Here is a 23,488-nt window from a genome sequence, read left to right as displayed (position 1 = left end):
AAATATCATCATTTCTGACTGCATGGAGGACCACAGATACCGTCAGGTGGATGCTGTAACACCTCCAGACACCTCATCTCTCTTATTTGTTCTTTAAAGATGCATACTGTATTTATCAGTGTGTGTGTGTCTGTTCAGATGCGTGTTGGTTGTTCAGTCTGAAAAGAATAAACAGGAATTATTTTATTACACGATAAACTGAAGACGTGAACAGATGAAATTTGCCCAAATGAATTCAATCGAATTTAGAAGAAAAAATCTATGCTCATTCCAAACCTGCTGTTAGTTTCTCATTGCATGCGACTATTTGAAGAATTCAAACACATTCACATGTATAGAGACCGCACCTGTTAAACACACAAGACAAAACAACCTGAATGACTGTTTTACATAAACTTCATTTCACCATTGAAATGTTTTTTTTTTTATTCTTTATATCTTTTTTGGGGAAAAGGTTTAAAATATAATTATGTATCATTAAATTATTCTTTGATCTAAACGTAAATCATCACTAAATTTAATCTCACAATTAATCACACTTGAACAGAAGGTTTGTGCTATTTACTTCATCCGCTTCATGTTTAGTTTATTGGTTAATTGACTCGTCTCTCATCAAAGCATGCGCCCTAGAGAGTAGTTAAAGATCTCAAACTTTGTTTTAAAGAAGGAAGGGCAACTACAGTGTATGATAACACATCTGATAATGGTTTGGTTCTCCGTGACAACACTTTCATCAGCTAGTCAATATAGTCTCCACACCCGGTTTTAGTTTGAAGGTCTATTGCGAGAGATAACACGATAACCAACGTGCAAAACATCTAGAAAGAAAGGGCCATCTCCTCATGAGACCAGTGAACAACTTCCTCGGCTGTGCACGCTAAAGTTCACATGAAGTTCATGACAAACTCAAGGGCAAAATGTCTTTTCATGTGATGAACCTTGATGACATCTTGACGAAATCGTCTAAATGTGTTAGCAAACACAACCTGCAATTATAATATAGAATTTCACTGTTTTACCCTGACAGCTTTAATCAAAATAAGAGACATGATTAAATTAGTTTTACGAGCTTTCTCTATTTTCCTCTTTTGCGACAGCATATCCTGAAACACAAACAGCCGACAATGTTTAGAAACAACAGAATAGAATAAAATCCCACCTTAAGAAACTTCTACACATTATATTAGTCCACAGAGCCTCGTTAGGATTAAATTCCATTACCAGTAAATATAAAATGATATCACAGTATACATTATCAATTCATTAATACTACAGAATACTTTCCTGTTGTATACATTAACAAAGTATGGTTCATTAAATAATACAATTAATATGCAATAATATTATACTGTTTACATGCTTAAGTATACAGTGATTTTTCTTGTATTTATTAGCTAGTAAGATATTTGACCTCTTTCATTGGACTGAAATACTGCTTAAGATGTTGCCTTCAAACTAGGTCACAGTGCGTGAGATAAATCTCAGTGTGAATATTTTCTGCGGAGACTGCCGGCGCGTCTTTAAAAATCTCCACTGAAACATTAGGAAATCAATACGTGTTTTTCAACCACTCACCGTTTTCAGGTTATATTCCTGACACACCCCATCCAGAGGAAGAGCGCAGGGTGAGACACTGGGCAGCTGTCAATCATGTGGCCCTGACTCTCATCACCTCGGCATCACCTTATCTGCCTCTGTATCCCGCTGGACTGAAGTTTGAACAAAAGACATGCATATTAAGGCCGAGGGCAGTGACAGGACGGTATAATGCTACAACATTAATCTCATTCGATAGGCGTAATTAAATTTCAGAAGCCACGTTTGGCCGAATAATGGAGAGGAAACAAGGCTTATGGCAGACAATGGATTTCAAGCACTCGTGTCTACTGCGCTCACATTCAGCGACGCTTCTGTCTTTCAAAACACAGACGACTTGCTTCACGATAAATGCTTTTTTAATTATCTGCATCGTCGCTGTTTCCTCACAAAGCTCTTTTAATGTATGATTATTAATCATGTTGGCATCATCACTGATAAAAAAAACCTTTCGAAATGAATTCGATGCTTTTTTGGAGTTGATTGGGTTATTGCTAATAATAATAAAAATCATCATCATCATCATCATTTTAATATATAAATATCATATAATTGGTATTATTAATTACATGAATACTTCGCGTTCTAATTGTGAGCATATTTTTATTTATCTTATTTTAAACATTGATCAAAGCATTAAGACATTATATATATATCGGCATGTGATACTCTCTCTGCAGTTAAAGCATTTTTTCTTGTCTTCTTTTTACAAATCATTTTAATAATAGGGAACAACAGAAAGGGTGGGGGCAGAATCCACTTGAACACGCACTTTACGCAAGGACTCTCTCTCTCTCAGATAAGTGTAATTGCAGACTGGAGTTCCTCAAGCTCATTTGCGCTCCTGCGGAAAATCCTTTGAAGTCGGAGAGAATCCTAAATAATAAAAAGTTTTCTTACTGTGATAAACACCGTATGCTTCATCCAGTTAAGCTTATTATGCCTTCATGCTTTAGTAACATATTAAGATCAATTAAAGAAGACTTACGTTCAATTTTGTCCAGAGAGAAAACCAGGGATTCTGTAATAGAATGCAAGGTATGTCTTTGTGACATTTTGCTGTGAATATTGTCAAAGATGGGCTTTTAAATGTGTGTGTGCGCGCGCGCGCTTACAGACACGGGAAAGTGAACGGGGTTTAAAACTGTTTTTTTTTGCATTAACGTCTCATTTTAATTTATTATGTATTATAGGCCTAGTTTCCATAAACTGATTATCGATCATTAGAGAATGTTAAAAGTATTTTTCTTTATAAGTATATACAAGAAATAAAGGTACAAAGTAGCTTGTATTCAAACATACAAGTTAAACTTAAAACGTATAAACCGTTATTGAATGTAACATGGATAAATACACATCGTTTAATTTAAGATCACGTCAAAAAAATCACACACACACACACACACACACACACACACACACACACACACGCACACACACACACACACACAGAAATTGTGAGATATGCGTAAAACGAACAGCATGTTGCGCCCTAATACATTTCTATAGAAATGTATTTTAAAACTCAAAACACAAAGGCATTATATAATTCACACGCACACTGGAGATGAGAATAAAAACAATTCTAAAGTAGATTTATGCAGTGTACTGAACAGTAAATTGGATTATTTGTTTTTTTACTGTGAGCAAAATGAGTTGATCATTTCACTCTCGCCTGCTCGCTGGGTGGGATTTTAGAGCGCACGGGGTTTGACGGACGCAGTGCGCATGCGCCGAAGGCCCTTTCAGTACCTGTCAGTGCGCTCTTTACTTCACACGTTGCAGCTCTCAGTTGACAGTCACTCGCACAATCTAAACTATCAGCGGCTGTTAACTTCACCATGGTGAGGAGGAAAACAAGAAGCGACTACAGCTGAAGAGGAAAAGTTTCTCGTTTATGCCTTCGACGTCATTTACTGTTTAAAAAGGATATTATAATGTTTTAGGAAACGTCGCTTTCTTGAAAGTTTTGCGCCGGAAAACCAAATAACGCACGACTTGATTGTATTTCCACGGAGACGCGCGGCACGATGAAGCACTGAAAGCGCGATTGGAGACATCTGTCACTTTCTGTGAGAAATCACGCTACTCTGAACACTTTACTGGCTGCTCTAAAAGCATCTACCCCGTGGGTAAGTGACAGTTCTGCGTAAGGAATTTTACCTGAACAGGTGAAACGTGTCATCATGTCCAAACCCATGGATCACGTTAAGCGTCCTATGAATGCGTTTATGGTGTGGTCCAGAGCCCAACGGCGAAAAATGGCCCAGGAGAACCCGAAAATGCACAACTCCGAGATCAGCAAAAGACTCGGGGCGGAGTGGAAACTTCTCACGGAGTCCGAAAAGAGGCCGTTCATTGACGAGGCGAAGCGACTGCGGGCGATGCACATGAAGGAACACCCCGACTACAAATACAGACCCAGGAGAAAGCCCAAGACTTTAATGAAGAAGGACAAATTCGCGTTCCCCATGGCATATAACTTGGGAGACCACGAAGCGCTGAAATTGGGCGGCTTACCGAGCGCGGCGCTTTCCGAGTCTTTCCTCAACAACCCCGACAAGGCTGCGGCGGCGGCTGCTGCTGCCGCGGCCCGGGTCTTCTTTAGCCCGTCCATGCACACGAATCCTTATTCGTTTTTTGACCTCGGGTCCAAAATGAGCGAGCTTTCTCCGCCATCGTTTCCCTACGCATCACCGCTGGGTTACCCGACAGCGGCGACGGCGTTCTCTGGCGCGGGGACTGTTGGCACCGGGACGCATACCCACACGCACCCGTCGCCGGGTAACCCGGGCTACATGATTCCGTGTAACTGTGCGGCGTGGCCGTCCGCAGGACTTCAGCCACCACTTGCCTATATTTTACTTCCCGGAATGGGCAAACCACAACTCGAACCCTATCCTGCGTACGCAGCGGCTTTATGACACTCTGTTTTGCGTGAAATAGATACATGCAATACCTATGGCGCATGCACAAAACTGAACATGTGATACAACGATAATCATATCAGACATCACACGTGTTCGTATAAAGATGAATGCCTTGATGTAAGGTAACGCGTACAGCTTGGAGAGGAAAGATATTCTTGTCAAATGGGTCGAGTGAGATCCACGAAGCCAGTATGCCCTCATCAATGTGAATAATGATTCGAAAAGATGCCACATTTTGTTGGTGCACTAACCTGTTGACGCTGTAACTAGTTTACTGTGTCCTGAGATAACACTGTACATCGGTAAATGCTGTTAACGTGGTTAGATTATCGTGCTGAATATAATGAAAAGTGCATTCATATTTTCTGTTTAATTCTGGACTTGCAGGACCGTCTGAAAATCACCCTAGCTTTTCAAACCGGTCTCCATATTGCTGTAAATGTGTACAGTTTGATTCAATCTGCTGGACTGGAAATCAGGTGTATATTTTGAGTTTCCAATACTATTTCATGGATGTACAGTATGTAATATTTATTGTTCAGTGAAACATTGCCCTGTTTGTTAATTCGTGGGACATGCCGTGTCCTTTGACATTTGCACAAAAGGGGAGACACCATTGAGCACTTAGTGTAATTTATTGATAGAGAAACACACGAAGTATACTAACATGCCCAGGTTTCGGAACATTTCAAGCTGGGTGCTGGCCCGTCGACAACTATCACAGACCGATGCGTTCACGGAGAAGCGCGGTCCGTTTTTTACTAACTCAAAGTGAAACTGTATGTTATCTGTTTTGCATAAATGTACCTAAAATGCCTATGGTTCATTTATTGAACAAAGGGAATATAATAAAGAGTATGCGGAAAAAAGGAAAGTGCTCTGTAGTTCTTGATGAATGGAGAACAAGATTTGTATCTCGAATGCCTTGAGTTGGTGGGAGCAGGTGAAGTGTAAAGTATCCTCCAAAGGACGCTTTTGTTCAGCCTTTGAATAGAATTACTCAGAAATCTAAAGCAAGTCTTTGTAATCAAGAGCCATAATCCTGATTTATCACAACTCGCATCATGAATAGGAAGGAAGATAAAACTCAGGAGTCCACTCTTAAGCCTTACGAGCGGAAAAACGAAACCGTTTACGCATAAGAACAAAACAAGGCTTTGCGTCATAATAGTACATTTGTTTGTATTCTTTTTTTAAAGACTGTAAGAGTCTTTTTTATTGAAAATACAATTGTTTATAAAAGTATATATCAAATGACTTCTTATATATTCATCCTTCAGACTGAGACGGAAGAGTTTGTTTTGACAATTTGCATAAACGAAATTCCGTTTTACAGGAAGCTGTCCTGTTGGACGACATTAAGAAGTTAATTCATATGGCTCAGACCAATTATGGAAAACTAATTCGTAGTGTCCAGGGATAATGACCTCCGCCACGGTTAATTGAATCTTTTGACTGCTATTGTAAGCCTCCACCGAACTTCCCACGTCCCTTTGGAGAGAGCGCACAAGTGACCTTGTGTTTCACTTGTTCTGATCCAGAAGAAACATGGGCCTGTATGAAGAACGTTTACTTGAACGGCTAGATTACCATTCAAGAATTAACAGTAAATTAAAATGTGTCACTTTGTTAAGGCTTTTGTACTGCTTGCCATGACTTTTCCCGAATTTATGATCAATAGTCATTTTTATTTTAAACATCAGAAATAGCAAGACTGGCTTCATATGCAATATTTCAAAATATTAAAAATCTCTTGCATTTTACAACCCACTGAAGAGCTAAAGTGATGCATTTCAGTAAGCGATAGAGCTTTTGTTTCCTAGCATGGATGATGTTTTAATAATACTTATTATTTGAACAGCACGGAGTGAAACAACTGTACATTGTAAGCCGTTATCACAATTGATTTTGAACACCATGGTTGCGTTCATAGTGAAGGTCGTGTTTAATTATAAAGAAAGTGGTTTAAGAACAATTGCTTCTCTCTAATCTGACCCTTAAAAAGAACTTTTGAAAGACACTGATGATACAGTATCAAGTAAAACTGTGACAGTAAATAAATGTAGATGTTGCCACACAAAACGACTACCCGGGTATGTCTGAACATCACGAAAACAGTTTGCACACCGAACAGCTCTCCAGAAGAATGCCCAGTGAGCGTTGCCCCTTTCCCCCCTCCGCGCTCTTTTCTCTCTCCGCTCGGCTCCCAGGAAAAAAGGAGGCTCTATGTGAAAGAACTTTGTCTTCCTTCAGGAGCAGCATTTAGACAGTCGAGGAGGTTTTGTCCTGGAACAAAACACGAGTCGGGAGGCCTTTGTGAGCCAGTTGTTTGTTGAAGTGGAGCTCAGCTAAAAGCGCCTGCTTTCTCTCATTGTGCTTAAAGCAATCAGTGGTATTTGGAAAACTGTTAGCATTGTGCACTTCTTCTGTGTCCATTGTTCGACATTTCTTTTCACAAGCTTTTTTCCTTACCCCCTTTTTTTTCAGGCAATCCAGCTGGCCGGGGTGAATAGCGCTGCAATGTGTACACGCTTTGTCCCTCTCGGTCCTTCAAGTAGCCCACGTTGAATAGAGCGAGTTGACACTGGATGACAGTAAAACAACATAATAAAAAATACATGAGCGCATGAATGGAGCCAGGCGCATAAATAAATAAAATGGGTGACCAAAACTGGATAAACTGAATGACAAAACGGTGAAAGGGGAACAAAAAGATATTTAACACGGCAGATTAGCATTAGAAAGCTATCTACAAAGCAGAACAATTGATGAATGCGTTTACAGGCCGAGAAAAGAAGTGAACTAAATGGCTTTTGAATAGATATGCTTTTTCACTCTTTCGGAAAGCCGATTCAATGGGAAAGGTAGAGATGCCATGCTATTCAAAGAGCCACATGAGAAACTCTTTTGATGGAAGAATGCCTAAATTTGTCCCTTTGGACCGCACAATCAAAAACGGCCTTCTTTCGGCCGAAAGGTTGACGGCGAGTCAAATAAGAAACTATATGAAGGTCGGGCTTTCATCGGGTGTGTGCGTAAGGTGTAACTCACAGTAATCAGACGTCATCACTTCAACGACCCCTACAGATTTACTGTGACCCGTCAACACAGAAAACGAGTTTTTAAACATCACCTAAAAACAGATTTCCTAACCCCGATATCCAAAGGGAGCAATTCAATTACAAACCAACACGACTTCTGTGAAATGTTCTGATGCTCTGAAGTGTTGATAGTGTGAAACACGCAAACACACACACACATTTATCCAGGCTAACAATCCTTTGAGGATCTGAACATATGGATGATTGGTCAACACACACAGAATCACGGTGTCTTTTAAAGCCTTCATTGATTTTAAGTGATTTGATCCCTTTCAGCCTCGCCTCAACGAACACAACAGCCGTGATAATAGAAGTTTCCACCTATGACCCAAATATCATCCGCGTTGCTTCAACACACAAAAGATTTTTTCACCGAGCGTGTAAGAGTGTCTGCTCTGTACTGTATCAACACTAATATGAGAGATGTCTGACACCAACAGAAATGGCACAAACAAGGCCACGCAGACCGAAGACCTTCTTCCATGTGCGAGCAGGTCAAACATCACAAAACTGACATGTTTGCTCATGGCAAATAATGTGCATTTATTGTAGCCAATTCAGACAAATCCATTCCTGGTTTCTGAATTTTTACTTAATATTACAAGTCGGGATGAATCGTGCAAAAATGATCAATTTAATCTATAGGATTATAAATCTACAGTTTTTATTGTTTGGTGTCTGAAATGGCTTCAAAGTGAATTGTAACAAAGAGCAAACTGATTCTTAATCATCGAAACACAAAATATTATAAACGCAACGCAACAGAGAGAAATCATATCTAACGAATACCAAAATAATATATATGAAATTGTTTGTAAAAAATGTTGCGACAGAGACTTGACTACAAAACATTTTAATGTTGTGATGAATGATTTTAAACACCTCAAAAATTCACATTAAAAAAAAATGTATGTCACATGAAACGATGGGATTAAAACACTAAATCAATCCTGATGCAAAATGATCTCTCATTTTGCTTGTGCAAAACCTATTCAGACAAAAAATAAATGAATATTTAATCTCTAATCGTATAACCAAGAGCAGACAAACCCATAATGATAATCACGATCTAATCCTTCAGTGCTGGTAAAATATTTATATGTACAAATAATAACAAAAATGTGCTTTAAAGTATTATGGGGGTGTATGTGCCGAGCAGAATAGTTGATAAAAAACAGATAAATTCAGAATAACAAGGTAATAATGTTACAATTGTTGGTTACAAAATACATAAAACATGCAAAGGTGGATTAACAAGACAACGATGATTTTACAGCTCACGAGTGTTATTGTCTAACTTCAATTAAATCTTGATTTCGTTTCTTCTGTTAACTGATTCTTGACCAAGTATCAATAAGTTTAAACGGTGGACTACAGACGTGGCATGCGGATTTGCACCTGACCCATGATGTAATTCCGTGTCATTTTCTCAGGACTCTGGAGATAGTTTACAGCGACCTCTCTTACGGCTGGAGCTCTCAAAGCCCCGGCTGACTTCTCCAGCTCATTTGAGGCAAATTAAAGTGTGAAAAAGTCTCTCCTGGAGCAATCGCTCCATCACGGGGGCCTTGTGTCAAGCATGTTTATGGAGGCAATGAACTGTATTACCTGTAATCTCTGCAGAAGGACTCTGCCGCATTTCCTAACCTCAGTTGGCTCCGAGGAAGGTGGGAAAAAAACCAAAATTATCTCTCATTCCACCTTTAGCGCAACATCTCAACGTGTCAAATCGGAGCTTCAGAACTCGCCCGTGTCGCTGTGCCCAGGGTCACTAACAGAAATGAGATATACACTCACATAAACAGCGCACGTTCTCTGAAGTCGGAACTCTTCGCTTGAAAGATGAAGTTTGTGTCAGGGTATTGTACGGGACATACAGCAGCAACTCCCTGCAGGAGAGCAGAATATCACATGATGGAAATCAGACAGACTCACTTTCAGAATGAATTGCCAGAGACGGGTGACAGTCTGACTACAAACAAACCGGCCGCCGTTGTCTTCTCTCCATCAAGCGCCACACCGTTTCAACCTTCAGAAGACGCTGAACGCAGCTGATTCACTTCTGTGTTCTTCTGTGCGCTGTCAAAATGACAAACGTTGTTAAAATCAGACAACAAAATAAAATTCATAATCATAAAATGAACAAATCATGAGGATGATATTTATTTTGATGATTATGATACCTTTTCCACCAGTTTCTTTAAATTAAAAATCGTGTAAAAATAAAATGTTCCACAGGTGCTTTTCTACCCCAAATGTGTATGTGAGCCCCATAGATGCTTCTATATTTACAAGAATATTTATCAAAACAAACTTTTATTATTTCCATGTACATAATTGATGTTGCTCCAAATGAAAAAAAATGAATTGCAAATATTTCTGGTTATCTGTCTAGATTTCTCTAAAAAGGTCTTTTAAAATATTTACTTTTCTTATAAAACCTTCATGAATTCTTATTGTTTAAGATACATCAAAGCGTTAAAGAATCAACTTTTCAAAAAACTGTAGATGCAAACAAAACACTTTCATGTCATCTTTCAAAAACACATTATTATTAGCAATACATGGGAGGGCGTTTTAGATTTTGTTTTGAGAGATTTAAACCATAATGTCTTTCTTTGAAAAAGCAGCATGGCTACAGTGGAATATAATCGTTTTTGAAAAAGCTTACATATTAAATCTGTCCTCTATCCTAAGGGTTTTAAATCTTTTCAAATTTGTGTGAAATTAAAAAAATAAACACACACACACATTAAAATAAGCGGCGTCTTTAAGAAATATTCTGTCAAGTGACATGTGTTTGTTCCTGTGGTTAATGTCTGGCAGAGATCGACTGTCATATTAAATTCTTTGGTTGGGAGGGTAAATGTCTCTGTGAGAAATAAAAATAATGAATCTGAAGAACTTTTAGCCTCAGGAGAAGTCAGAGTATTATATCATCCCTCGAGACGCCGCATGGGCAACAACAGATAAGTACCTGGCAGTGGTACACTTGAACATCCACACGGCCATCAGTAAAGCACATTATTTTCTCGTCTTATTACTGTGCACATCGGGGTTGCTCGCAGATTACGGCTTTAATGAGAACCAGTGAATTTCAATCATTTGCACAAAAACTCCACTTTGCCTGGCATAATACTTTCTCCAAGCATTTATGATAATAATAATAATTATTATTATTACATACAAAACCCTAGCCACTTCATTTTGTACAGCTTTATTTATTCATATTTCAACATGATTATTTTAGCATGATGTGAATGATACACATTAGCACTTTATATACTTTATATATGAAGAGTTTGGTTCCAAAATGAGAACTCTGTTTTTATTTTTTTTCAAAAATCATGTTTTATATTAAGTTATCATGTTTTTATTGTGTGTTATTGTGTTAATTAGCTGTATTTTTAGAGTTGTTATGGCTTAAATAAAAACAAACCAACTGCAGTTTGATTGATATTAATTGGAAAACCTGATTTTTGAAAATTTCCAAAAACAGAGTCATCTCATTTTGGAACCAAACTCTTCATATTATATATAACAGTTCATTGTATATTCATGTCCAGTATAAAAGTGCTACAGGGTAAAGACAGTGATGGCTAAAAATGCCGTTCATATGTGTTGTAACCAGGCCAGGTTACAAAAAATGTACCATGTTTCACTACAGTAAAAGTTTTGATGGCCTGATTACTATTTACTGTATACAATCATACTTTTACTACAAATTCCATGATTCAAATATGGTTAATATTTAAAAAGTTAATTTGTGTTTTTTTATTTTTGCTTTGCTCAATGCTTTGTGTAAACAGCCTTTTCAATGACAGCTTTTTCTTTCAGGTCAACAACGGACACAAAACAGTTTGAAGCATTTTTTAGCACATCAGGTCAAATCGTGACAGACATCTGGAGTGTTCACCAGCACTGGCGTATACTTATAGAAAATATTTCCGGCCCTTGTTCTATAAACAAAACATTGGGATTTCTATTAATAACAATAATAAATATTAAATTCACACGCTAGAACAAAACGTTAGCTTAAAACACACAGTGTGATATGTTATAGAACACGCGTTCAGTTCTAATGTAACGTAGAGGTGTATTTTGTGAATTTTCAGCATGTATTTGGTTACACCAACTAAAAGTGCATTATCGTGGTTCTGTGTGCGCGTAGCTGGAACAAATATAGATTTTAATAACACACGCTTCTTTAATAACTGACTGTCTCCAGGTAAATCAACACACCTCGAAAACAAAACCAACAAAGAACAAAAATGGTTTGTACTTAATGCGAGGAAAAAAGATGTTATCTTTCTATTTAAATATACACATAAGGAATATCAGATTTACTCATGTAAATTTTCTAAAAAACAATTTTAATAATACATCTTGGATTTTCCCACAATGCACACATATTATAATGAATTTGAGGCCCATGCGCTGCTCCTAAACTGCAGAACCGCTCCCTCCCTCGTCCTGACACATCCCTTATGAATGTCAACGGTAAAACTTTTCATGAAGTTTTCCACTCGCATTGTTTGTATTCACCTTCGTACTCTTTTCTAACCCACGAGCGCGTTTGAAACCTCGAACGACCCCAGACCCTCATTGTCAATACATCAGCCGCGCTTTCAAAAAGCCACACGTTCTGATCATTAGAGTGAATTCTGCAGAGAAAATATAGCCGAGAACACAACGAGACGCAGATTTATGTATGTAGGACAGAGTGTAAATGTAAGTCATTAGACTGTTAATGTCAGACTCATTGAATTCTAACGTCAATCTGCTCACCCGTGCGCTGCTTTACATCTCTCCTGATATTAGTTTAACAAATGCAGTTTGATCCTAGATAAATACATGTATTGCAGAGCTTTTGTGGTGTTTAGATACTGAGTTTCTGCGTCTCTATGGTGTCCTGGTAATTTGATTTAGAATCAGAGGTGACAGGCTGATGGGCTTCAGGTGGAGATGAACCAAACTCAAAACATGAGATGAGCGACAGACAGAACGCAGAACTATTAATATAGCCTGGGACACCGCCTGCTTCTTCACTTCTTTGTCAAAAGCATGTTATTTATACACTTTACATTGATCAGATTTTAAAATGCAGTCATTCTTAACAGGTATAGATACAACTAATTGAAATCTTTTCATTATGGCGATGCTGTTTTCAACTACATTCAAACAATACAACATTGTAAAAAGCGCTATTTAAATAAACTTGAATTGAATTAATTCAGCAGACCCTTGTATTTAAAGCGACTTAAAAATGAGAGAGCATCAAACATTTTGTCAAAGTATTACACTACAAAGCTGTATTATTTACAAGTTTTAGAGTTAAAGATCGCTTTCACTTCCGTATTTTGACGCATTTCCGAGTGAAAAATAGTGGGCGTGGCTTTCGTCTTTCTCTGCGATTCGATTGAATGTATACAAACAGCCGTTTCATTTTGAAACAGAACTGGCAGCACACTGACAGTTGAAGGGGAGGAGTTAACGGATGCTCCGCCCAAGCCGCCTGACTTATGTCATTTAAAAGCGATAGTCACTGGAGGAAGAAAGTGCATTTTAATATTTTAATTATGAGGGGACGCAAATTTAAAAAAGAGAAAGACTCACATTGGTGAACTATTTACAATAAACGCTGAAACATGTCATGAAAAAATAGGCACTGTCATTTTTTATTTCACTGGGACTTTAAAGTATCAGTTTTATTCTAAGATCATGGTACGCTAAAAAGGAGAAACAAAAGAGACATGAAAGAGATCTCCTTTCTCGTTCCCATCCTGATGCACAGAACAGAAAATTAATGTCGCACATGTGCTAAAATTGATCATCTTCATCACGTGAGAATAAGGAAAGTATCTCCTTTGAAGCGGGACCTGAAATTCTTGTTTTTGGCAAACACGCCTGACCCAAATTTTCTGCCCCCTTCCTCCTCTGTAAGATGCTTTTGCAATCCTCGCGCCCCCAGGGTGACAACGTATCCTCCAAGGATGAAGTACGCCTGCCAATGCCTTTCCGTACGGCACGCTTAATGACAGATCAACCCCGCGAACGCCGTCGCCGATGTAAGTCTTTCTTGTAGCAATAATTAGTCAGCGACACACACTTCAACAAACCGTTTTGCGGCGTTAATACCAGAGGCAGATTATCAGCGGTGCCAAAGAGTGTCCTGGCATGCAGCTGGCACTACCAAAAAAACCCTGACATCACATTAGCACACGGTCAAGGAGTTACATCCTCGCACTTTCATAATCTGCTTTCCTGCACAATTAGTTTGCTATAATAAGTGGCTGTAAAGACACCGGGGTAGAAAGAGAGATGGGGGCAGGGGGCTCACCCGCGGCCGCACAGACCGCGCTTCTGTCACTTTCCTGAAATAGAGAAGCTAAGATTATATTCCTCTTTAGAATTCCCAGAGGACTCTTTGCTGGAATTAGGGTTTGATGTCTAATTGAGCCCATTTACCTCGTGAGATGAGACCAGGGAAGAGAAATGACGCGAGCTCTCCTCAAGAAAGCGAGACTTATGTTCCACTTCAGTTCCTAAATTTGAATTTAGTAAGCAAAGAAGAATTTCGGGTAAATTCAAGTATCCGCAGTAAGCATTAGCTATATAGACAAAACTCTGAAAAAGTAATGAATTACTAGTTACTAATGACATATTCAACAGTGTAATTAGATTACTGTACAAATAACTCTCTCCAAAAAGTATTTAATTACTTATAACTTATTACTTTCTATATCCTACATCAACCTTGATTAGTGATTCAAGGATAGACATGAAACCGTTCTTTTAATTAATTCAAAGAAATAATAAATAACTACATAAATGATTCTTATTAACTGACCAAAGTATACAAATGTGAGAAAGAGACATTAAAGCATATATTTTAAAGTTAGACTTGCAATTTTGATGTCAATTCCACTATTGAATATATTACACAGTATTAAGTTCAATTACATCAGAAGTAACTGTATTTAAATGACAAAAAAGTAATCCCTTCCTTTAGTTTCTCAAGGGAAAAGTAATTAAATTACAGTAGCTATTTAGTAATTACTTAGTAACTAGTTACACCCAACACTGGACAAAACATGTGAGATATTTCCAGATACATTACGTCTTATTAATGCCAGTTATGAACGTTTGTATTTTCATTTAGATGTATTTTCGAATGACATTTTACCGTTTCTCAGAATGCTTTACGACCGCTCAACGTCTCAAAAGGAGACGAATCAGCCACAGTCCAGCAAAACTATACGTAAACTTTAAACAAACATATTTTTCCGTGGTCGAATTTCAATCGCTTACATCGTGTGGGGCGTGGCCTAATCAATTCAAAAATTTAAATTCACAGTACTAAATTCAAAATCGTGCTCACTCTCGCGGCACCCCGAAACAGTCGATCATTCCAACCCGCCAAAAAAGCTGTAACGTAAACTCGAGAAAAAGGAAGAGAAAGAATCCGAATTCAAGGTGGAGGTGGAAGAGCAGAGAGGGGAAAAAGCCTCGCGACACACGGTTCCATTCTTCTGCTCTTTCTGCGCGCGGCGCCTGGCAGCACGGGGAGGCTAAGCTGGGAGCTGTAATGTCATTAAATTGCAAATGCTTTTTTTCCTCCTCGCCGACACACACTGTTTACTTATCTGGCAAAAACATATGTTGGAAGGAATCCGTTAAATTCTGCCCATTGCCTTGGGTGAAAGTGCAATAGAAACGGACCCACTGAGCACCTTCAGTTGTCTCTTTTTAGCACTTTGCCTTATCTACAAGGCTGCTTAGCAGCAAACCGGCGAGTTCAATGAAAAATGAAGATACAGCAGGAGATTAGGGCCGAGAACAGTGAGAGGTAGACGGCTGGAGGAGAGGGTCATCCTGTCGCAAATGATTTCAACTCCCTCCTTTTCCATCTGCATAAATGACTATTTTTAAGGCATCTCCCGCGCCTGTATATTTTTCCCACTCTGTCACACATTTAATTTCACGCCCCGTGTTCTGAATATGCTTAAATGCATATCTCCGATGCACCTTTAAGCCTACGGAAAGAGGACTTTTGGGGGAGGGCGAGACGGGACGTGCCGTAGAGATGCGGAGAGGATGCCGGGAAGGGATGGCTCGGCAAAATGAAAGATAAAATGATGCGATTTGCACTACAAGTCTATTACTTGACGCAATTTACATACAGTTTACCTCTGCATTTCCACCTTCTCTTCTATCGGCGGTCTGAGCTTGTATAAATATGTATACATCTTTGTTTGGGGGAAAATAGATTGGCGGTGTCGGAAAGTTTCAAGGGGGCACTTCGCTCACTTTCCTGGACTTTTGTCGTCGGGGTGAGCGAGCGGCGCCAAAGCCTCTGCCATGATCCTGCATTGTGGCTCCTTAATCTTCCCATGATGCCCTTGGCCTTCCTGTAGGAAAGAAACATCACAATTGCTTTAAATGTGTAACATAGCGTTTCATTGTTTCTCTAAGAGAGCAATGCGACTAAATGGAGAGCAAAAAAAGAAGACGTAATATCACACGTCTCAAACTGAGATTTCAAACATTTTTCATCAAAAACAGTTCGAGTTTTTGCAAACTTTGTCTCAATGTGTTATGGGTTCGAGGTAGACTCGCCCCTGTTTCCAGAGGGAGGCCGGTGGATCGGCCTGGGACGGGCTATTCAGAGCACGCCCGCATCTTTTTATTTTCCGGCCTGTTCCACGTTTGAATACTCTCTCTCTCTCTTTCTCTCTCGCTTCCAAACAGATGAGAAAGGCTTAGGAGCCACGCGGCTTTCTCTCACTCCTTTTTTATTTGCAATTAAATGCATTTCAAATGGAACAACTCTACAGAAAGCAATTTCGATAAGAGAGGAAAAGCCATTGCTTTTCACACCTCCATTGTTGAAATTTTTGCATTTCGCCGGCATTCTGTTGTGTGAAATTGCACAATCAAAAACATATCTCGACAGCGGATGTGCCTCAAACATTTAATAGTCCCATATTGAAAATTAAATTGCATCTTAGAAATCATTTAAGCCTTTTTCTCGTTTTCTCTTTCGGCAATGCTTTTGTACTTTTCTGCACAATTCTGTGCCGTTTACTTTTGACTGGTAACAAAAGGTCATAATTGTATTTCGCTAAAACTGAAACGTTATATTTCCTGGTGATTTTCGGACTTGGCTCGACCGTGTTTTTTTTCTCTCGAGCATGTGATAAGATGAGGATGTTTGAATTAGTGTCATCTGGTCACGTCGGGGCCGATACACTCCTCGTCTGTATTGTGTTACTGTATGGTTTGTGTGCAAAGCATGCACTGCTGCGAACAATCTCCTCACCAATTGGCGCATCTTTGAAGGATTTCTGAAGCACCGTAAATAGCTCCAAAACCTCTCTTACACGGTTTACCCCCAGAGCACTTTGTAACTTATCGGCCTTGCCTTGTGCCTCCTCTATGGCTGGCATTATGCTAAAATGTAAATCGCTAAGCTGCCAGAGATGTGGGTGGGAATCACCATGGAGCGCAGGCAAACTAATATTGTGTGGATTTTTTGGAGCTGTCGAACCCTCCCCCCTTTCCATGTCCAAGAAATGTGATTTTAGTGGTGCTGATTTTGCATTTCGCTTTCAGGGCTGAAAAAACTCACAAGTGCCCAAAAATTCTTAATGCAGGCCCAAAGATTTACATGTGTACATTCAAAAGCAATTTTAATGCCTAAGCTGAATTTAAAAAGCATGTTCCTTTCGTGGCAATAACATACATACAAACATGCGAGAACACAGGGGCTAGTTGTCACAAGAACTGCCTCTCGGTTACTCCGAGTAAAGTCCAATTAGACAAGTGTTTTTTTTCTAGCATTACTCTGGTATGATGCCAAAGTCTAGTTTAAACCTTCATAATTTAGAATATTTGTAAATGCTAAACCAAAATTATGATACATGTTTGCAGTAGCTGTTGAGTAAACAAATGAACACAACATAAAAACCCCACACAAACACACTTTACATTTAAAGGGATAGCTCACCCAAAAATAAATGTTCCAACCCTGTATAATGTAAGTGACTTTGTTCTGCTGAACACAAAGGAAGATATTTGGAAGAATGCATATTATATTATATTTGGTAGACATCATTGACTACCATAGTGGGAACAATTCAAGGGTGTCCCAGAACTCTTTGCTTTCCTACAGTTTTTTAAATGTCTACTTTTGTGTTAAACAGAACAAAAAAATGTATACATTAATACATTTTTATTTTTGGGTGAAATGTTCCTTCAACCAAGGGTCAACTACATAATGAAGGCAGAATTAAACCGAAGGTTTCAATCCAGTTCAAAGGTATTTTTCATAAATGGAGCATGTCACATGTCTGAAATAGCTCTCGTTCAATGTCCACAATGGAATGTTACAGATGTTTTATGGTGCTTTTATTGAGAGTGTTATAATATTTGGTTTAATTTGCTGGTATGGCAATGCTTCAGAGGCACAGAAGAAAATACTAAGGAAAGAGGTGATTTTGGCAGGAAAATTGTTAGGGATTTCTTTACCGAGTATAGAAAGTATATATAAAGATAGAGTGTTGAATAAAGCTAACAATATTGTGAAAGATACAGTAAGAGACATCCTGCAGCCTTTGCCTTTGAATTGTTGCCATCCGGTCGACGGTACTGTGTCTCACGGTGTATGAAAAACAGGTCCAAATTTTCTTTTATCCCTCAAGCAATTAAAATTTTAAATTCTATTTCTTCTGATATTAATTGATTAAGCCAGCTGGTCTGGTCAAATCTTATTTATCAAATTAGTTTATTGAATTATGGATTGATTTTTGTATGCCAATTGTGACTCTCATTGTGTCTGTGTGAGCTCGCTGCAACCTTACTTTCCCTAAGGGGATAAATAAACTAAACTAACTAACTAATATCTTTATAAAATGAATCAAAATGTGTTCTGTTGTGACAACTTGACCCATACCATGCTACAGCACACACTGCCATGGGGAAAGGTTGTCAAAAATACAGGTTTGTCGTTAATGAACTGTGTTTTTTCTACTGTTCAATAACACTGAAAACGTCCAATTAACTTGCTGTTATACAGAAATTTAAAATAAATTGAGAAGTATACAAATATTTGTGAAGTGTGACGGATCTGTTTAGCGTGTTGACAAAATGTTTATATGCTCTCCTACTTGTAAGTCGTTTTGGATAAAAGCATCTGCCAAATGAATGTAAATGTAGATGCCCTAGTAGTAAATTAGTTAATACTACCCTCTCAAAATCCACAGCACACTTGTTAAGACACACACCTTAACATAATACACCAGGTTAAACATCCCAGGTTAACTACCAATAGAACCTGATCAGACTTCATATACATTAAACCTAAATAAAAGAAATGAGTAACAGAGCTATGCTGCCCTCTGTGGGTCCAATTACTGTTTCAATAACTGTCCTCTGTGGATTCAATAGGCTGGAATAACTGTAAGATCCCTTAACTGTGTACATTAATAACGGTGTACATTAATAACGGTGTATACAGATCGAGTTGCGTGCTGTTGTGAATGGAGGAACGCGGCTTTTCATTTGTAACGTGACGTAGTCCAGCGCTGATGTGAAGGTATTACCTAAGCATAAATTGTAAGAAATTTTAAGGGGGTGTCGGGGCATGATTGCGTTTTTTAATAATATTTATAGATATCCTTAACCTGACTTCTATACAAAACTGTAATAAAAATGTGAGATAAACGGAGACTGAATTCAGCGTGCGACAAGGCCGCGTGACAACAATGTAGCGTACTGTTTGAAACATGCGTCCTTGCTTACTGCTTACAGTCTTATTTACTATTTTGTACCAGTAAGAATGAGCAAAGAGTTCTGAATACTGTACCTGAAGATCGCTGTACTTGTCATTTATCCGTTCGTCAGGTGTTCGGCTTGTACACACAACACCGGAAGTACGCGACACGACCTGTGCGTGTGTTTGCATACTTCCGTAAAATGAGTCCTTTCTAAAAAAAAAAAGAATACGAAGACATTTGAATGAACCAAGCCTACGAAATTTTTACTTGTTCAATTACGTTTGTTAATGATTTAATATGTTTATTAAGAATATGGTTTCTACCATAGACAAAACAAAAACTTGACAGAGAAATGTGAATTTGGATTTTAATTCCCTCGACTAATGTCGTTGAAGGTTTATAATTCTGTATGTTGCTCAACGATTCCAGGAGTTTGATGTTTATATTTTGCCTGTAGGCTATAGCAGCAAAAGCCAAACATTTATTAAAATTATTTCTAAGGGACACAGCAGTTATTACGGTCAGTTTATTGCTTGCATTTTATATGGCCTTATTGATGGGGTGTCAGACTAGTGAATTAAAATAACCAGTATAAACCCAAGACCAGCAAACCACCTGGTTTAAGATTTTTGTTTTGCATTTACCTTTAGCCTAGTTGATGATGTTGGCCAACTTTCATTTCAACAGTCTGTGTTTCATCAATTAGATTAGTGCATCTTACTGGCTTCTTTTTTAACTGCAAAGCCGTTGGAGACTCAACCCTTGCCATCGTGTTTCATGACCACGCAAGCCTGTCAGCATCTTCTTCAGCTCACAATGAGCTGTGTTTTTCATTCAATAGAAAACAATGACCATTAGTTGAATTGTCTGGGACACGGTGGAAAATGTGTCATAATGCTAGTCAAATGGGCAGGCCAATCCTTGCTTCATTTAAAACAATTCGCATGTTCTTCTATAAAGCCTTGTCCTTTTGAAATGAAACTGAAGTGCTCTCAATTACAATCTAAAAAGGGATCCTTTCTCTGAATCGACACATTAGGATCCCTAAAATGTGTGTCGTATTGAGCTGGCTCTAATGGCCATTAGTGGAACCGATGCATTTTCCCATCAACATAATAATAAGCTGTTTCCTGTTACACAAAATTAAGCATCACCTTCATGTGGGTCTCCTTTTGAAATGCTATTAATCGAGCATGTCTATTGTCGCCACTTCAAAGGATAAACAGTGTCCTCGCAGAGCATCGCACAGATTTCATTTGCAACAGTTTTTTTTTTCGTGTTTAAAACAATAACGTTTTTACGAAGTGCTCTTACGCGGTCAGGCAACATTATGTGTGGACAAAAGAGATGAGAAGCCACACCAAGCACATTCTGCACTAATGCAATAGACGCCAAAGAATTAACACGACTTAAATTAGTCCATTTAAGCTCAGCATTAGCAGGTTATGTTCTAGCCACTCCAAAGATGCAATAATACAAAAGATGTTGTTTAAAAGGGACAGAATAAATGACAAACCCTATGTGTTTCATCAGAAGTGCTTTAGTGAAAAACTTTTAAAAGACATTTTGAAAGACTGCAGTTTTTAAGTGAACAAGTAATTCTATCAATATTTTGTGCTACATTTACTCTCATTTTAAGCGTTGAACCAACCAAAAGACAGCATGAAGAACCAAATAATACTTGTGCATCAGCACAAACCCCACCATTATACAGACGATTGAAGAGTTTTTGCAGTAAAAAAAAAACGGTAAGGCAATTAAAAATCCTAAAACTTCATGAAATGGCAAAATGTTAAAAGGCAACATGCAAAATCTATAACGATTTTTTTAAATTATATAAATTGTAGAACTGTAAACAGGTGAAAACTAAGCAGATTACACTTAACGATTTCAGAAAGCTTTGAATTTGTTGCTAAAAAACAATTAACAATCGAAAACCCAAACCCACATCTGCATACAAACCAGCTAACTGGACTTAACTCAAACTAGTCACTGCCATCACGACTAGCCCTGGTATTTGTGTTGAACCTATTCCAAACTACAGTATCTTGAATAAATAAACCATGTTATTCATTGATGACCAAGCAAAACAACAATGCTGTTTGGTCTAATGCTCAAATGTAAAGCAGCCCTCTGGCGCCATCATGTGTTGAGATTGGTAACGTGACATTCTTGAAATCACAAAGCTGATCAGCTCCCGTTTATGGTGGTGAAAACTAAATTATGGCTGAGTTTGGTTTATCAACAAATTATATCACTTAATATATTACAATCTGTTACAAACACACATACTAATACATCGCAGAACGATGATAATGTGGTCATAATTGAAACACACTTTGAACATCATCTGGATTTTAAAAAAAAGTTCATTTGTACGTCTTTCATATCAGCACACAATATACACAAACAGAACCAGACAGTAAAATACATACACTGTAAAACTTTTTTTTGCTGTAGTTTTGCAGCAGGTTTGCCAGTAACTTAGATTTAATTATACTTAATACTTTCCCATTAGTCCTGTTTTCAATTTGAGTTAAACTTTACTTTAATCAAAATTAAAACCCTTTGAGCAAGAAGAGACTGGTCTCATTACTGGCATAAGCACAGCAACACTGCAAAAATATGACATTCTTTCTAAGCATTTTTGTTTTGTTTCCTAGTAAAAAAATATTTAAAACTTCTTAAATTACCATTTGCATAACAAGAAAAGTGAGCTAAGATATTTCGTCTTTGTAAATTAAATCTACAGTAAGTTTCTGGCAAACCTGCTGCAAAACCGAATTCATTGCATTTAATTTCAAATAATTTCATTAATAATTTAACAACATTTTGTCTTTATTTATCCATTTCCTTTATTACTTATGTAAAGCATTTTGAATGGTGATTTTGCATGAAATGTAGTATAGAAATGAAGTCAATAACATGATTGATTCAATAAGAAATCTTAAACGAAATTAAAATGTTCGGGGTTCATTGATGGATAATGTTTTCATATTGATCACATCATTTTCAAGTCTTCAACTCATCCAAATAATGTAAGCAATTTCAACTTTTTCATAAGTTACAGCAATGCTGAGTTACATTAAATCTCCTTATTGAACACACAAGTTGTTGTCCAGTTAGTTTCACGTCATACAGTCAGTGTGGTTTGCAATAAAATTCCCAGAAGACGGTAGACAAAGCTTTCTATAATCAAAGCAACTCCAATGAAACATATGATGTCCACATGATGAGTTTTGTAGAACATGTTTACCCTGAAGTCATACGTGTGCTTCATCCCACAGAAGTCCGGGCTTTGCTCTGTAGGTTATCTCACCATCAGAATATACCAGGACCACACTATTCACTTTTATTTGGTGAAGGAATAAACATTTTGCCAAAGTTGCAAAACCATTTGAAAGGTTTTTAAGCTGCAAAAGCTTGAAAGAGTAAACTCTGGTCAGTGAACCAGCAAGTCACATGATGACCCGGCCGGCAGGCAAATGCCGTGATTGTGAGGAATTCCAAAATATCAGACACTTCTCAGAACCCAAAGAAATACGCACACATACGTAACCCTGTATCTCATAAGAAAGAAAAATCACAGATGAGATCAATTGAATATAACAGCTGTTTCCTAGACATCAATGAGATGAATGGAGAGCAAATGAAAAGTCTCATCTGCGTCTCAGATGTTTCTCTTGAGAAAATGAGACGGAAATGTCACCAATGTCTCCATTAGTTTCAGAAGTGATCTCAACAATGTCACAAACAAAGAATTATCTGGAATGCGGGAGACTTAAGTTTCATTTTCCTCTCTTGCTATCTCATTGATGTCTATATTCATTCATTATGTTAGCTTATGAATATTTCTCTGAAAGTACTTTTTTAAACCATTTTAAATTAGCAGCAACATATACAACTGATTTCAACGCACATCCAGACACATGACATGAATTGAGATGTGACATCGAGGAAAACTTTCCTTCAGGGCGTCTGCTGGTATTGGAGGAACAAGTCGTTTCTTTGTGTCAGGTGATGATCACGGGACCCCAGCATTAATCTGTACCTCCCAAACGCTTGTAAAGCCAGAGGTGGGGGG

At 38.1% G+C, this 23,488-nt stretch overlaps 1 protein-coding gene across 1 annotated transcript; it reads left to right on the top strand.

Moving 5' to 3' along the window:
• The first annotated feature begins 3,382 nt into the window (after positions 1–3,382).
• Positions 3,383–5,390, top strand: sox21b (SRY-box transcription factor 21b). Its single transcript, XM_057336020.1, has one exon. It carries the CDS (start codon positions 3,783–3,785, stop codon positions 4,518–4,520), a length of 738 nt encoding a protein of 245 aa, XP_057192003.1. The 5' UTR covers positions 3,383–3,782; the 3' UTR covers positions 4,521–5,390.
• Positions 5,391–23,488: the final 18,098 nt, after the last annotated feature.

This window comes from Triplophysa rosa, linkage group LG6 (genome assembly GCF_024868665.1).
Source record: "Triplophysa rosa linkage group LG6, Trosa_1v2, whole genome shotgun sequence".
Lineage (NCBI taxonomy): Eukaryota > Metazoa > Chordata > Actinopteri > Cypriniformes > Nemacheilidae > Triplophysa > Triplophysa rosa.
Note: the sequence above shows the minus strand (reverse complement) of the source record. Positions and strands in the feature narration are given on the sequence as shown.